Genomic DNA, 16599 nt, shown 5'->3' with positions numbered 1-16599 from the left:
CTCTGTTTTGAGCCCCGCCTTTGCGCTTTTACTCTCCATGCGCCGGCATCCCAGTGGCGTGGCGCGCTTTGCGATGTATCGATTGATCTGCCATTTAAACCTGTGGAAAAGGATCGATGATCTGGGTGTCCGCAAGGAGCACCTTAAAAATCGATTCTTTACCATAGCTTCAAATGGGGAAGTATCGATATGATCAGTCGTTCACGCCTCACCACTGCGGCATCCCATCCTGGCTGAGGGACTTCATTAATCTTTCGGTTGGCTGTCCTTCCCCCTTCGACCCCCCCTCCCCTCCCCCTCTTTGCTTTTAATTAAAAGCGTCAGCGAATTTTAATTCCGACCGGCTGATAGTGAGTTTAAGACTAAAGAGTCGCGAGGTTGCCCAATTTCTGTTGAACTCCGGATTTTTTGCCATGCGAGACTGGTCGTTTCAAGGTATTGGCAAGTTCCATTACGCCTCTGAATTTGAGCCGAAGATCTTTTCTCTCCGATAGAAATGCCGCCCTCTTTTGGGTACTTTCGCTGGATGCGCTCTTAGGAGAAACTCGTGGTTTGTATTCTAAAGGTTGGTGGAGTTGATTCGAGCCAGGTACCGCAATGTTAATTGTTTTTATGATTTAAGTTGAACTGGAAACCGAGGTGAGGGTTCAATCAAGGTGCCGCGATGTGAAGGGCTTTGTTTTTATCAGAGGATTACAATGTAGAAAAAAAAGCAGGTGACGTTAAAACCAGCAGTAAGTATCAAAAAAGAGAAAAAATAAATTTTGAACTGCGGAACTTTTCAGATTTTCTGTTTCGTGATTAATTTTGCTCGGGAAAATTAACGCCTCAAAACGGAAGAGGCAATCAACTTTCGGGACTCAAAGTAGATGGTTGAAGCACGGTAGACTTGCCATTCAAACGATACATTCGTAAAACCATTCTTCGACTTCGAGCACGGTCAAAATTTTAGGGGAGCCAAAAAACCACCTCATACGTGACCGCCTTAGTTGAAACACGATCCGCTCTCTTTCCTGCAGCGTTCATTTGGGCCGCGGCTCCGGTTAATCCGTGAAGCCCCGGTTCCACAGACAGCGCGCGACGCAAAGTTACCCGCGCGAACATCCATATTCGATCATTTTAAACATTTCCTTTACCACAAACCTTACTATTTATCGCCTATCGATGTGGGTTCTTTTCTCGGTCCTCGCTATATCAGTAATGTTAACGCTCAATTTTGAAATGATTACTTTTGGTCGCACGACCAACTTCGCGTCATGGGCTGCCGGTGGAACCGTGGCTCTGGTGGTGACAGGGTCCTCGCCCGATCGAACTCGTATAATTTCTTCTCACCTCCGTCCTTAATTCATAATCCCCCGAATTTTGTTTTACCGGTCGGAGTGTGTGAAAATTCGAGGGGGCGATTAAGCGGCGTACATGCGGGTACCTTCGAAAAGGTGGCGCAGATGAGGATACGCGATAACGGTTCGAGGCGAGAAGGGAGTGTTGTCATTACACAGATAGAATCTAAGGACGAACGGCCGGCCGAGGGTGGGTGAGGCCGTGAGAGGGGGCGGGGGGCTGTGAGGGTGGCAGTGGCGGTAGGATCCTCACGAGGGGGGGGGGGGGGGGGGCTCAAAGCCCGGCTAATCTTTTGGGCGATGCGCCTCGCGACATTTGGGAGACGTGTTGTCGTCTGGCTTTCATAATCACCTCTCCGTACAGCGCACGAGTCGCCAGATTGTCTTTGAATGCACTTCTAGGCAGTGAAAATGCTCAAGCATTCTCATCGTTTTGTTACTGTCCAAAAGCACATCGAATTATCAGAAAATATATATACTCCAGAACAAAAGAAAATAAAGTAAATGGTCCTCCATTTATTGACTTCAGATTTAGAAGCATACCGATATTTAAAAGTTGATCTACGATCCTTATCGATAACCTCACGACCTTTCATGCGCCATTTTAGTATTTTTAAGCAAAATGCCGTGTTCAACAAGTTAATAATCACTTAAATCGGATGTTTCAATTTTTGATTTAAAAAAAAAAAACAAACAAACAAAGAGGGCAGAGTTTTGTTAAGGTATTAATGAAAATTGGGAGTTTTGAAAAAAGGTAATGTTGATGTCAAAGTGCCACAATACACCGATAGGGATTACAGGCATTATTTATTCATTCATATTTTTTTCTTAAACCTGAACCTTAAAGCGATTTCCTTTCTTTCTATGAAGAAACGATATTGTAGATTGAATACGTAACAAATAGATGAATCCATATCAACAAAGCTCACATCTATTTTAGTCATGTAATTAACATTTCCACCAAAGAAATGTCGACCATTTAAGGGTTCAAGTGTTCCGTTCGAGACGAATTCGTGATGACCAAAACTGCACAATTCAGTACATTCACGGAATACAACTTAATCAACTCCTACGTCGCATAAATTGCATGCCTCACTGAGAGAAGGCGAAATGACAACGCTTTCCGAAAGAGACCTGTTACCAGTAAAAAAATGGCCGTGGTAAATTCAAAGTTACATCGTTGAACAAAATTAGTGGAGACAATGTGACGGGGCACGCCCCTCAGTCGCTACGCAGCCCAACCCATTGAGGTGCTTCGCGCCGGTCTATACCCCTGAGCATGCATTTTTATTGCAATATTTGAGATATGGATGGAGAAAAGAGTACACATTATATATTTTTGTCAGTTACTTTTAAGCCGAAAATGAAGATAACGCATCCTCTATCCCACTAAAAAAACGTAAACTTTACAAGCACGAACTCCAAAAATATTTGGAGATATGAACATTATGATATAATTGTGGCAATCGCGCTTTGTGCGTTGAACGGCAGGTATTTCCTTGGCTTCTTGAGCTCGTGGCCTCCGATCAAGATTGCCGCTTCCATCCCGGAAAAAGTCAATGTCTCCCTCAATTCAACGTTGCTTACCGGATGTTATTAAACGAGTGGCAACACTGTCCTCAATTTACCGGAGGATCGATAGAGTCATAATCACATTTTATAGTCATAAAGTATAGAGCTCGCTCCCATCGTCTGGTTAAACCCTCGTTTCGGATCAATTTTTGGCCGGCACCGTCTGACGATTCAGCCTTATTAATTTCCTCGATAGAAAATAATGATACGAGCTGAAGTTCAGTGGCTCGATGAAGCCGTAAATTTTTGTGGTAATCGAAAACCTCGCAGACCTTATCTGAGGAATTCAGCCTCTTTCATTTGAGTCTGTGAGAAAATCGAAATATCGAACTATAGAGTGAATCCGGTGATTGTCCTCCTTAAAATATCAAAAGCATTTTGCTCAAAGCCGATATTTTTTAAGAACGCCCCTCTATAGGCAAATTCTGCCATTGAGGTGAGAGGCTTTGAAGTTCAGACACCGAGCTATCTATCGCCAAGAGCGTTACTCTACCGTCCAAGTGAGAAATCCAGAGGACGCTGGCTGATTGTTGAAATTGATAGACAAAGCTATAGACAAAGCGATAGACAAATGAGACAAAGAAGATAAAAGGAGTAAGGAGGGATCCTATCGGTTGAAATAGGTGGTTTCTATTAACTAAGGGAGAAAATGACAGACTAACTTTAGGTTCTCGCGTGGGTTGCCGTTAGTTAGTCAGTTGCCTACCTCCTTCGTCCATTGCAACCGCCTGCTTCCACAAATAAGATCCCTCTATATAGTTTTAGTCTTCATTGTCTAGAGCTTTGTCTATAAATGTCAAGAATCACCCCACCGTAGGCCGTCACCGGAAGCGGTCTCCCGACGAGTGCAGTTCAGGTGATATCCGTCCAAAACTCGGATGGAAATAGCTGTGTGTTTTTTCGGGACTCGATACCTGAGACAAGGCGCGGGCGAGGCACTGAGCCGGAATGACGTCAAACTGCGTCAAAGACAAGAGGGATTTTCGTCGGGCGTGAATTCCTGTCGCGGGGTCGGGTGCCCGGGTCCCGGGTAAAGGGATTATAAAGGGCACCGAGCGGAAGATCCACGAGGTGAGAAAGCTATCTCGCCGACAACAGCCAACCTGATGCCCAACACCGAGTCTGACTCCAACTCCGACTTCAGACCCGATGCGACCTCATGTCCAAGTCTCGGGAACGGCCTTCGTTGTCATATCTCACCCGCATTCTTGGTTATGGCAACGGGTTAGTGCTGCCGTGCTAAGGAAAAATGCCGTATGAGCATTTAGATGTTGCCAGATTTCCTTTACTAAAAACGGAATTTACTGAAAAATTTTTGAGTATTTATTTTTCCACTTTTAATATAATTTTGTTCGCAACTTAAATACACATATCCGAAAATTTCACGGAAAAATATGCATAACTTTCCTAAAAATACATGTTTTATACGGAGAAATTTGGCAACTCTCGAATGTTCATACGGCGTTTTTCCTTAGCACGGCAGTATACTACTGTGATAAGGAAGAACGACTTTTGAGCCTTCGGACTTTGCTAAGTTGCATTTGGATGGCATTTAGCAAAAAGAAATCAAGGAAACAAAAAGGAAAAGATATCCATAACTTTTCTGAAAAGTAATTTTTTTTCGCGAAAATTGGCAACGTTTATACACTGTTGTTCTATAGCAAGAGGGAATATTAAAGTCAGGTTTTGTGTGGAATGCTTAGGCAATAGATAGAATTTTAAAATATTACGAGGTTCTAAATTCTTGTGATATAGAGGTTTGTGGGCGATTTTTTTTCAAGTAAAACGGACACTCTTAAATATTTTTAGAATTATTTAAGATAAAGCAGCTAAGTACTTAAAATTTTCATTGAGCGTTACTGCTCATTAGTTCCGTGAGAGAGGCGATTCCGCGACGATCAAAGCGGAGAACGGGAAAATTCGAACACATCCAGGGAATACAACTATATCAACTCCTGCGTAGCCCAAATTGCATACCTCTCCAATTGAAGGCGAAATGACTTGGCTCTCAGAGACGGGTCTTTTACAAGTGACATCAGGTTGAGTTAACTTGAAAATTGAAAGGTCTAAGTTAACTAATGGTGGTAACGCATAAGGGCATGCCCCTCAGTCACCCTGCGGCCCAACCCTGAAGGGTGCTTCGCGCCGATTCGTACTTTTGAACATGAAGTTTTGTTCCGATAATGGAAGCAACGAAGAGAGTAGAAATTATTTAAGTTGAGCGATTGTTTAAATGAATGAAGGGCATGCAGTGTGCCCCCCTTTCCTCTGTCGTTGTTTGCCGGACAAAGGGACTTAACTCCATTCCAATGTTGCAAAATTGACTAAAACAAGTCGCTTTAATACAAGAGTATACCTGAGCAATGTTTGTCAAACATTTTCCTCTCTTTGCATGAGATCGGAAGAAAAATCAGTGAAGTTCAGTTAAAAATGCCCAAGATTCTTTCCATAAAAATGCATTTTGCGAGGGGAAATCTGCCAACATAGAAATGCGGTCGTGTTCTTTCGTGAGGAAAATGACGCCATGACCTTCACTCCTTATGTTAACAATATAAATGTCCATTTAACTCGACCCGATTTCACCGGTAGCAGGTCTCTTACGCGTCTCTGTCTTTTCACCTTCAACGAGTAAGGTATGCAATTTCGGCGACGCAGGAGTTGATTAAGTTGTATTCCATGAATGTGCTTTATCATGCTGTCCACTGCTTTGATCAACGCGAAACCACATTTCGCCACATTTCCGAACCTTGAAATGATGACCAATATTTTTTCACTGGATTTTATTGAAGCTTTGATTGGAATTGTTTAAACGGATAAGATACGAGGAATATTCAGACGGATCGAAAAGGAGGAAGCCTTAATTGCTAGGTAACATGAAATCATTCAATATCGATTTATTCTTTTTTTTTTTTTTTTTTTACTACTTCAAATAGCCCTCAAGGGCTAATCCTACGCTTTAAGTCCCATCCCCCTCCGTCCCTACTGAACCAGCCCCAGGCAACAATTGTTTGAGACCATCAAACTCGGGTCGCCTGGCCGGGAATCGAACCCGGGACCTCCCGATCATAGAGCAAGCGCTACAACCACTACACCATAGGAGGCCGACAATAGCCGACATATTCTTATTGATGACATCGGGGGCAGTTTCGTTACTATTATTGTTTGGGCCCGATTCGATAACGGAGAATCCCGGAGGTGACGTCATCAGTAATAGAGTCAATATAGGGAGGTTTGCGCAGGGCCGGCACCGCGGTGGTAGGTCTGTTGGGACTGAAATCCGAGCGCGGGCCGTCGTCGTCGCCCGTAGCCCGTCGCCGTGTGGGCTCCTAAACTTGTTCGCACCTGGACAAGCTGGAGATTAAACGCTTAGCGCGATTCGCGCTTAACGCCGCACAGCGCATCACCACATTGTCGCGTGTGCCACATTGGCGCGATCATTATCGCCAATGTTGCGAATATGCACCGCGGAATACGACCGAGTCATGGCGTGATCGCATATTTTTGATTAGCTTTAATCCTCTATGGCATAGATTGATTTTAGATTTCAGATTCCGGGGGACACTGTCTACTTAGTGTAGCTCGCATTAAAAAAAATAGAGCCCCAAGTTTTTGTCTTCAGAATTTCAAATTTCAGGGAATCAGATATTCAAACAGAAAAAATTGCAAAATTATGCTACAGAGAAAAGCATGTTTAAAAAACCACAAAAATACGTCGCTACGAACTCGTAACGCTATACAATAGAGGGTTAATCATGGGTATATTTCTGTGGTAAACTTTCCTTTGAGAGGCAAAACTTACAATAATTCCCTACGAGTGGATAACGTTTGGCATGTTGTTATGTTTAATTTTTCAAAAAATTGTCGGCGACAATATCTCCTTGAAATTATTAGGAATAAATCTGAAGGAGAGAAGAATATCCACAATATACTTCAAGATTAACTATGGGTAAAATTTATTATTATTATTATTTATTTTTTTTTTTTTTTTGAAAAAAGAGACATGAGCGGAGATTTGCAACGTCCCGATTTATAATGCGCTTTTTTGGCTTTAGATATTGATTCATTTCAAGGGCAATCATGCTATTCGGGTTTGGCACATGGACTTTTTTATGCTGAAAGGAACTATGTCGCACGCAGTTCCTATGTGCATAGTTCCTTTTAGCATTAATACGTTCACATGCAAGTGGGTAATGAGCTTCTCTCGTTACCCTCTTTAAGTTGAATTCCGGTTTCGTATTCGGTTATTGGGGGAGGGGCGCGGGGGGGGGGGGGGGAGAGAAATTAGTGCTCATGAATAATACTCGGTATACGAGTGTAATATTTTACGGTTGAAAAAAAGGGAAGAGAGCATTATGAGCGGTGCGAAATAAATACTCGTAAACGCGACGGACAGGAAACGGAGGAAAATAGACTCGTTTTCTTACTTCCAAGCTCTTCGCCTCCAGTTTTAAGGAAGCATAAACACCGAGTGGTGAGGGAGTATTTGTAATGTTACAGTGTTGTCTGAAAAATATAGCTGTCAGCTCGCGTGCTACGCCGCTCACCGCCCCCCTACCCCTCCTCCTTTAATTCCGAGTTAGGAAATTGTATTTATGAGACAGGAAAGAGTTATTAATTCGCGAGGGAAAATTATGCGCTATTATTGAAGTTCGAATGAATATTGTGATTTGATCGTTGAGGTTAAGTTTTGAGAGGATGAAAAGAAGAGGGGCGAAACCGTTTGTAGGCTGCTTTAAAATTTTAAAAAAAAAGTCCGAACAAATGTTCTTTCGTAAAAAACCAAAGTGCTAGGTTAAATTTAGCAATAGCTGTTGTGGCTTGGTCCCTTTCTGCTACATGCAGTCCAATTTTCTCTCATGTTTTATTTATTCGACATAAACGGAGCAACATCCTAACTCAAAATATCGTGAATAATTCCCTATAATCTAAGGGAAATCTACGAGGTGTTTTAAGGTGATAAGGTGTTTAGTACTCAGTTAAAAAATGAAATATAAAGGGTGACTCCTTGGTACTTTCGTACTATAATGAAATGTTCCGTTGAAATCTTGTATTCGTTTATTTGCTAATATTCTTCCATATATCGTTTGCCTCGTTTATTTTTGACTCTGAAATGTGCATACCTAACCTGGGCGGTCTTGGCGAAGGATATGAGTCATTATGAAAGCTTGCAGGGGGGCGATTGTTTCACGGCTCAAATCATCACAGGTAGACGAGAAAGAGTAGGACGGAGAGAGAAGGAAAAAGAGGAAGAAAGAGAGAGAAAAGGTTTCACACTTTACTTTTCACAGAATCCTCAATAAAACACATCAACAATATTAAATCAGCATGTCTCGCAGGATTAACATAACAAAAGGAATATCACTTAGGCCTGTTTTGATGTGAGGTGGCTAATGTGTATACATACATACAAATTCATGGGCTGCGAATACTGCACCGGGTGTTTCAGAAATTAATTCACAACCAAGATTGAAAAATACAACTTTTTTAGGAATTTAGAGTATCTTTTTCTTTCTCTCGTTTTTTTCATCCTTCATCACTGATTTCATTTTTTTTTCATTTTCACGTTGAATTTTCAAGTCTCGAAACTTTCAAAATATCAGCTTATCTTTCATTTCTAGGAAGAGCTAATTAAATTTCAAGGAACGGAACAAAGAGTATTTTTTAAGTTACTGCTACTGTCCGATGAGCATTTAGGTACACTTAAAAAGGTAGGGAGAGGGAAGGAGGGAAGCAAAATAAAAACATTTGCGAAAACCTCCAAACCAACGAAGCCCGAGGTTAACATATTTTATTCATGTAAATGTGTAACGCCGGGATTGTCAGTGAGAGAATATCTGAATGAATTAAGCATTTGCGATAATGTGGGCACTTAGCTATGTTGAAGATATAGTCAATGACTAGGTACTTATATTCTCCATTCTATTCTCATTCGGTTAAGTCGATCAAGAACGTTTAAAACATATTCACCCAGTAGTTCCCTTTCACAGTTGTCTACAACTGATTGAAAATGTTGATGTAAATGCCGTGCCAAAAAAAAAAAAAAAAAAAATACAATAAATTGCGAAGATTCGTCAGATTTTCAACTTGGGGAACACCCTGTAGTACAGAACTAAGTTTGCTCGTGGTCGTGTTAGACTAAAATGATTTCAAAATCTCTCGCTGAGTAACCAACCGGATTTAAATCGCGCGGTGGGCTTTTGAATGAAATAATTCCACGCACCTCATTGACAAGCTTCAAGATGTTGTCAATCGATATGAAATCAAACATTTTACCGCTCCGTATAGATTCGAACGAATATATGATGTTTGTCCAACTGGGCAACATGGTTGGTGTGTCTGGATACCTGGCGACTAAAATCTATTAGTTCTGACATGGCGTTAAAAACATCTGGGTATACTCTCTTCGTTTGCCTCCGCGTGAAACTATCGGGAGGAAAGAGGAGAAAGAGAAAAAGAAAATATTTTCAGGATTTTATGAACACTGCTTTGATAAGCTGCTTTCAATATATCAACTTCTGGTAGCAGTAATCGTCGCGGTATAAAGGTATTAAGTTTTAATCAAAGTTTTCTTTTCCTTGTTAAGTAAGGATTACAGGCTGGCAGTATGGCGTTACTCGAGATGATAACCATACAACCGTGAAGGTAGAGGTGTCACGTCAAAAGGTATAAGGGCGCACTACCAAGAATGGTGCCAATCCTTCCTTCCCGACCGAAAAAAAGTAACTATATTCCAAAGTTGCACAATTTCCACCAGCAAGAAATGCTATATTACCAAGAAACAAGAAAAAAAACACTTGGAAATGTGGCCCGAACTCTACGTAACAAAGTGGTAAAATAGTGCTGGGTCCACTTTATTTTGCAGGGGAAACAAGGCCAAAAAGGTTCAAACATTTCAATTGCTCAAAATATTTGATTCTGATTGAAATTTTTGTTCTTGTTTTCTCCGCAAAATGGTGTGGATCCAGCACTATTTTACCACCTTTTTACTAAGAAAACCATACTGCATATGACTGTTTTATCGGATGACCACTTTTTTCAGATTGAACGAAAAAATTGGCACAATTTTGGAGAGAAATTGCACGGTCATCTCAAAAGCCGATGTCTCAACCCAGATCGACCTATTTTGCAATACTGAGAAGATTAATTCCATGGACTAAGGCTTCTTTTCCCAAATTCTTAAATGATAATTAATAATGAAACGTCAATAAACCCTTCGTAATCCACTACACCCGCGAACTTCCCAAAGATCAGCTGTAACCCCTGAGCAAGTAGCTAAGAAGAATGTAATATGACCCTCACTTTTCTCATTCCATAGACAATCAGCATATGATCGATGCATTCCAGCTGCAACCATCACAAAAATGCATGAATGTGTATCGATTTTTTTTACAATTGAGTCAGGAGTGAGTGAGCATGAAAATGTTGAGTTACTCAATTATAATTTCAATGATTCCAACCGGAAATAACCCGATTAGCTGAATCAGGTGGGAGATCTTATCCATGGATCATGAAGGTTACGATCCACAGGGGGTAAGCCGAAGAGCACACCATCCAGAGGAGGGTCTCGCAAGGTCTTGTCCGCCCAAGGTCACCACTTGAAGATCTAATACGCGATGCGTCCATAACCTGTCGAAATGATTTCCTAAGTTGTCATGTTTCAATACGACCTAGCACTCGGTTAAAATGTTATGCGAATAAAACTGAGCTGGATTTTGCAAAATTTAAAATGATCTGAAATCGTTAATTTGGAGTCATTTTAATTAACGAATAAAAAACGAAAAATAATCCGCCCTTGGAGGCCGCGCAAGAATATGGTCAAATTTCTTGACACATTTTTCAGTCATCTTAATCTAGAATTAGCCTTTAAGACCACGTATTTGTCACCGATACTGCCGTGGAAAGGAGAAACGCCGTAGGCACATTTAAAATGCGCCAAATTTTTTCGTAAAAAATATTAATTTGTGAGAAAAATGACGAATATTTTTCTCCAAAAGTTTTGGACGCATCAGCTTAAATTGCAACTGATATCCTTCAGGAAAAAAAAATCAGCGAAAAATATGCATCCATCATGTACAAAAGTCGGCTTTTATCAGTTCAGACTTGGCAACGTCCAAATGTTCATACGGCTTTACACCTTACCACGGCAGAGCAGCCAAAGAACACGCGACCGTTTCTCTTTCCACGAGGAGTTTTGGCCTATACGAAAAAATGAAGGCGAGTCGCTGCCCGTGATTATAGAAGTAATGCAAAGTTCGTGATCCAGCGCAACATATGAAACTTGTAACTGTCCATGAAGAAATGTATCGCAACCAGAGCAGAGCCAGAATATTATTCTGTGGTGTTCATCGAAATACTTTCAAGTCCAACCCTTCCATCAACCGCGTTCATTCCTCAAACAAACTGACAACAGCGAATTGATGCAGGCCGTTTAGTGATATCCGGCTGGGGCAATGACGCATCTGCCCAAGCGCTGGTCCTTGATCCGTTCCGACTGCCCAAAGTACTTCGATTATCATTTGTCGCGTGCCCTGCAGTTTCCTTATTTTATTAGCCATGAATTTTTACAGGTGTATCCTCGGCAGTATCAAAGCTACTCTGATGAACGTATATAAATTTCACCGCGACTTCAATTAGTAGAAAGTATAAAAAGCAATCAACGGGGTGGATCAGGAACGTGCGCTGAGAGAAAAGTAGTTGACTCACACTAGAACAGAGGATGGTAAAATCTACTGTATGTCTACTTGATTTTTTACACAGGCATACCATTTAGTGAAAATAACCAGTATCATAGTAGTATTTACCAGAACTCTAGTGATACTTACCATAATATGGTAAATGCTGCCATAGAATTTGGTATTAATTACCATACTTGGATCACTGTGTGAGAGTATCGAAAAATCTACCATATTATTTTTTAGTGCAAGCATGATTATTCTTGCATTTGCCGTCAATAACTGTTTTGCTCTATAGGACTGAACAAAAAATTAAAATTATCCGTTAATTTTAAAGTCTGGACCTACGATTGTAGAAATGGCGTCGACTATTTTTCAGAGAGGGAATTTTGGGTTTTTGTTTTCGATGTTAAAAGCTTAAGAAAATTGCCTCAAAAGCAATGCGCCCTAGAAGCGCGAGTCTTAAAAATTGGTACTAATAGGTTTCATGATCGATTTATTCACGAAGGAGAGTAAGGTATAATATCGCTAAATTAAGGTAGACGTCAATTAATTGTAAGTATTTTGTGTGAGTAAATTGAATTCAGTAACATGCACAGTAGACCGTTAGGTGGTCTAAAAAGTGGTTTCATCTGAACTTCTATCGATTACACTCATGATTGGAATGACGATTATGTAAAACAATAATGCATTGAAAGGGAAGTATAGTAGATGTTTGATTGATATCGACCTCAATGTGGTGAGTATTAAGGCTGGGCACTTTCCAGCACTGGTTTAATCCCAGATAAAGGTATCATACCTCCATCAAGTTCCACGTAAAAACGAGAGGTTCGAATTCGACAGAATCCAGAGGCCCTGCCCCGAAAATGCGCTCTTTGTTTTAAAATATATTGATGCGTATCCGAAATTTGAGCCAGCTTCTAGTGAGGATTAGAAATTCGACGGAGGTGGAGAGGGGGCGATAAAAGACGAATCGTGGAGATTCGGGCGGGTTCTGAGGAGACAAGTCGTCACCGCTCTGCGATTAGAGACAGAAGCCGGAATTGAGTGAGGAATGGTCGTCGATCTAAGTAAGAAACCACCTAATACTAATATCAACCATGCATGGATATGTGGTTCTTGCTTGGGAAGATAGAATGGTCGTCAAAGCTGTTGAAACCGGTGTTGTTTATCCACCAAAAGAACTCGATCTGACCAGCTTAAAATTAATCGGCTCATTCTGGGCATCGCGCGGGCCTAACCGGTCCTATCCGAGAGTAAAACTCAAAAAACTGAGAAAAAACTCGAAGCATCGTTCAAGGCAAATCTCAGAAGTTATTAGGAGGAGGTAAAATTTGATAATAAAAATGTCCTGTGATCGATCACGAAATCGACCAAAATAGCTCTAAAATTGGATCGATCCAAAAATTTAGGAAGAAGAAAAGGTCGTGGAGAGGTAAAAAGTGTATTTATCTCTTACAGAGCGACGTTCATACCGCGAAAAGAGTAGATTCCGATTTTCATTCGTAATACATTTTCAAGGCGAGAATTGGGGAGAAAAACGTTTACAGAGCGAGATGATAGTTTATTTCTCGAATACTGAGATAACTATTCGCGCTCTCCAGTGTGTTGTTTTGCCTAAGCGGCGAAATTGAAGGCGCGCCTCAAGTTGGCAATTGCCACTTTCATATACACTCAATTATCTGGGGGTAAAATAGGCTCTGTAGTAAACAGCACTCAGACTCTCACTCCAATATGTCTTAAGTTTTTTTTTTCAATTTCCAGGTCTCCATCGCGAATGCATATGCAATATTTTAAAATACAATTAAATTATTCACTCACCTGCCCATTTTTATCCATTTCGTTATTGGTTAGTTTGACTTTTTCGAATGTGATGACTTGTCTTCGAAGCTGCTCACCGGTGAATGGTGAATCAGGGTGCTGGTACAGCCGAGGTGGGGCGGGCGGGTCTGCTTTTCCGGCGACCAGCCACGAGGATCTATGGTAAGCGTACCTGTATCTTTTATTGTCCACTGGCACTATATCCATGAGGATGGCGTACCTCTGGTCCGGTCGGAGACCTTCGAAAGATACTCTCACAGTGGGGAACATTCGTCTGAAACAGAAATAAAATCATAAAATTATAACAGAGAGAAAAATCGCACCGATGCCGTCATAAAATTGAGTGTTAAATAGATTCGCATGCTCATCATTGGCCTCATATTCATACGCTTTCGTGTATTTATTTGTACCTTTTTTTTGGTATTTTTAACTCTTTTTATTACATTCCATATACTTCGCTGGTTAGTTTTATACCTACTTTTTTCCCCTGTAACATTTTCGATGCAGACCTTCAAATTGTTTCTATGATACCAACGTCGACCTTGTAAATCAATGAGAATTTTTTTTATTATTATTATTATTAAGTATTATACATTTATAATATAATACAATACAATGATCAGACTTGAATGGGTAGTATTTTCACATTATATTCAAGAAAATGCTTTTAAAAATACACTAAATGATAAATTCGGAGTACAATTTTTTGTACCGCTTGATAATCTAGAATCAGCATGGTTAGAACTTTTTCTTAGGTTTGTTTAGGTTTTTTATCCTTTTAGAATACAGCAACATTGTGTGGATAATAGGCACCTAACAGCACCAATTATTACTCTTAGGTGGTACATTAGTCGTTAGAATTTTGAAGGAAAATAAACTAATTATCTTAAACTGAGTGACACATTATAGTTGAGATATACCCCTCCGCAGATAAACGCTTAATCAGTCTAATTATTTCAATTCACTTTACTATGCCTAATCTACTCATAATTACTTTGAGAATCGTTCCTCTCGGGTAGTATGTACATTACTGGCGAAAGGTTTAAACTCTTGGTGCGAAAGGAAAGCTTGCTAAGTTAATTACCGGTTCAAGTTTATGAGCGTTGGGAGACAGGCCCCGGTGAAACCTGCGAAAGAGTTTATCGGAAAGGCCTCTAAAATTAAAACATTAAACGGAGTTTTATTGCGAGGGAAGTTGGTGAATGTTGTGCTCTTCGGTTTGAAACGTGCGCATTGGCAAATTCCCGCATTGCCGCCAAAGAAACGCAGAAACGACTTGACTGCCTGCCCGTAATCGCCAGGATTCCAGAATTGCAAAGGTGTTTAAGGGAAAGAACACAGCTTGATTTGCAAGTGCTAGTTGCTCAAGCAATTTGTGCGCGTGGAACCAAACGAAGTTACATTTGTTGCGAGGCTAAATTCAGCCGGTGAATGACAACGAGGTAATATTTCAAATGTTTATTTAATAATTAACGGCAATCAGCCTGCGTAATTACTTCAGCTTCCTTCACCTGTTTAGCTACAAGTCCCCCGCTCTCCGATCATCTCCATCCTTGGCAGTTTTGCGAATCATCCACAAACACACCGGGCATTGTCGCTGTTTCCTCCATCACTCATCGATGGCCCCAGCTGATCGTAAAATGTTTTACTGTTTGCTGATGCGTTTAAATGATAATGACGTTGTTAAATTCTGCCTAAAGAATTAGCGTGCCTAATTGCAGGCATTTCATCGTATCGGTTATGCGCGTTCGAAGCGATGACGGCACTTGTAACTGCGATCCAAACATCAGTGGACGCATTCAAATCAAAAGGAACTACATCCACTCTAACATAAGCCATGCGATCCGAAAGAATAAATGCAAGACAGGGCTCTTGACACGAAGGATATAGTTTCTTTTGGTGTAAATGCGTCCAAGTGTGAATAATCGACAATCGATATGATCCCATCAGAGGCCATGGCTAAGAATCGATTATCAAGGTGTTCTTTGCAAACACCCTGATAATCGATCCTTTTCTATATGAATAAATGGCAGATTCATCGATTCATCGATAAGCGCGATGGCCAGCATGAAGATGAGTATCAATCATCATGACATTCCCATTCGCCCGGTTGAAAATTAAACCGAGTATAAGTGTATAAATTCTCTGCATGACTCAAGTATAGAGACTTGGCGAATAAATAACTGAGAACTGTGACTCACAATGAGAAATTAACGAACAGTAAGATGTGAATATTCACAGGAAAGGGACCTCCAGCCTAAAAATGCAAAATTATGTTCGGTGCGAAAAATCAGATTTTTTGAATTCCACGGGAAACTCTTTCTGATAACCTGAACAGTGATTCTGTGGGTTGTATATCACTTTTAAGCCAATAGAGGGAGTGAAATTGAACTGAATTTGTGTAGCAGCATCAAGTTGAACATGACAGTTTGGAATCTTAAACCTTTTTTCTTTTAGAAATTATTTTTTTAGACTACAAGCTGCAAGCTGCCTTAATTTCGCAGTTACGGAGTTATTCGCCTTAAACTGCTTGCAGAATACTCCTCTAGGCTGTGATACCGACGTCTCAATTTTTAAAATCGTTGTCTAGGGCGTTTTACCCATACCGGTGATAAATAAAAAGCAAGTTTTTGCCTCTTAGCCTGAGACGGAAAATTTCATGAAAAATAATGATTATAAACTTGTTTTTCATAAAATTCATAAATTTTGTTGACATTTATTAGACATTTTACGCGAATAACTAAAAATTTTAAGGGCAGTTGCAAGCACATGAGACAATAATTGTTTCAGACTAAAGGGGCCTCAAACTTGAAAAGAACGACAATAAAACGGCGCTCAATTTTCCAGAATACCGCATACAGTTTTCCTATTGTCCTCTCAAAATACGCATACAGTATCCACCTTGCTCAGGTCGCGTCTCGCAGGGGAAAAAATGGCGTCTGCTACGATCGAGCACGATGAAGCAGCTTTCCGCAGTTTCCGATAACGTCCCTCCTCAGCCGTAAGAGCGTATCTCTACTTCCACATGAGCCCCAAAGAGCATGAAGTTATACGAAGAAAAGGGTTCAAGGGGGAATTGAGATACGCCCTTAAGCGGGAGAGGCGACGATAAGTGGTGACGGTTGCCATGGCGACACTTCCCTCGGCCTCCGCGGGGCTGGTGGTTGGTGGAGGGGCATTCTCATTTCCAGGAG

General features: G+C 40.8%; 1 protein-coding gene across 1 annotated transcript in view; it reads right to left on the bottom strand.

Moving 5' to 3' along the window:
- Nucleotides 1-16599, bottom strand: part of LOC109029690 (T-box transcription factor TBX20) — a 103109-nt gene that overhangs the window by 33149 nt on the left and 53361 nt on the right. The window contains exon 3 of the mRNA XM_019040271.2: nucleotides 13406-13679. Coding sequence (XP_018895816.1) covers nucleotides 13406-13679 — 274 coding nt within the window. The remainder of the gene's footprint in view (nucleotides 1-13405; nucleotides 13680-16599) is intronic.

The sequence above is a fragment of the Bemisia tabaci genome, chromosome 7 (genome assembly GCF_918797505.1).
Source record: "Bemisia tabaci chromosome 7, PGI_BMITA_v3".
Taxonomy (NCBI): Eukaryota; Metazoa; Arthropoda; class Insecta; order Hemiptera; family Aleyrodidae; genus Bemisia; species Bemisia tabaci.
The sequence above is the reverse complement of the archived record's forward strand: the minus strand, read 5'-3'. Positions and strand labels throughout refer to the sequence as shown.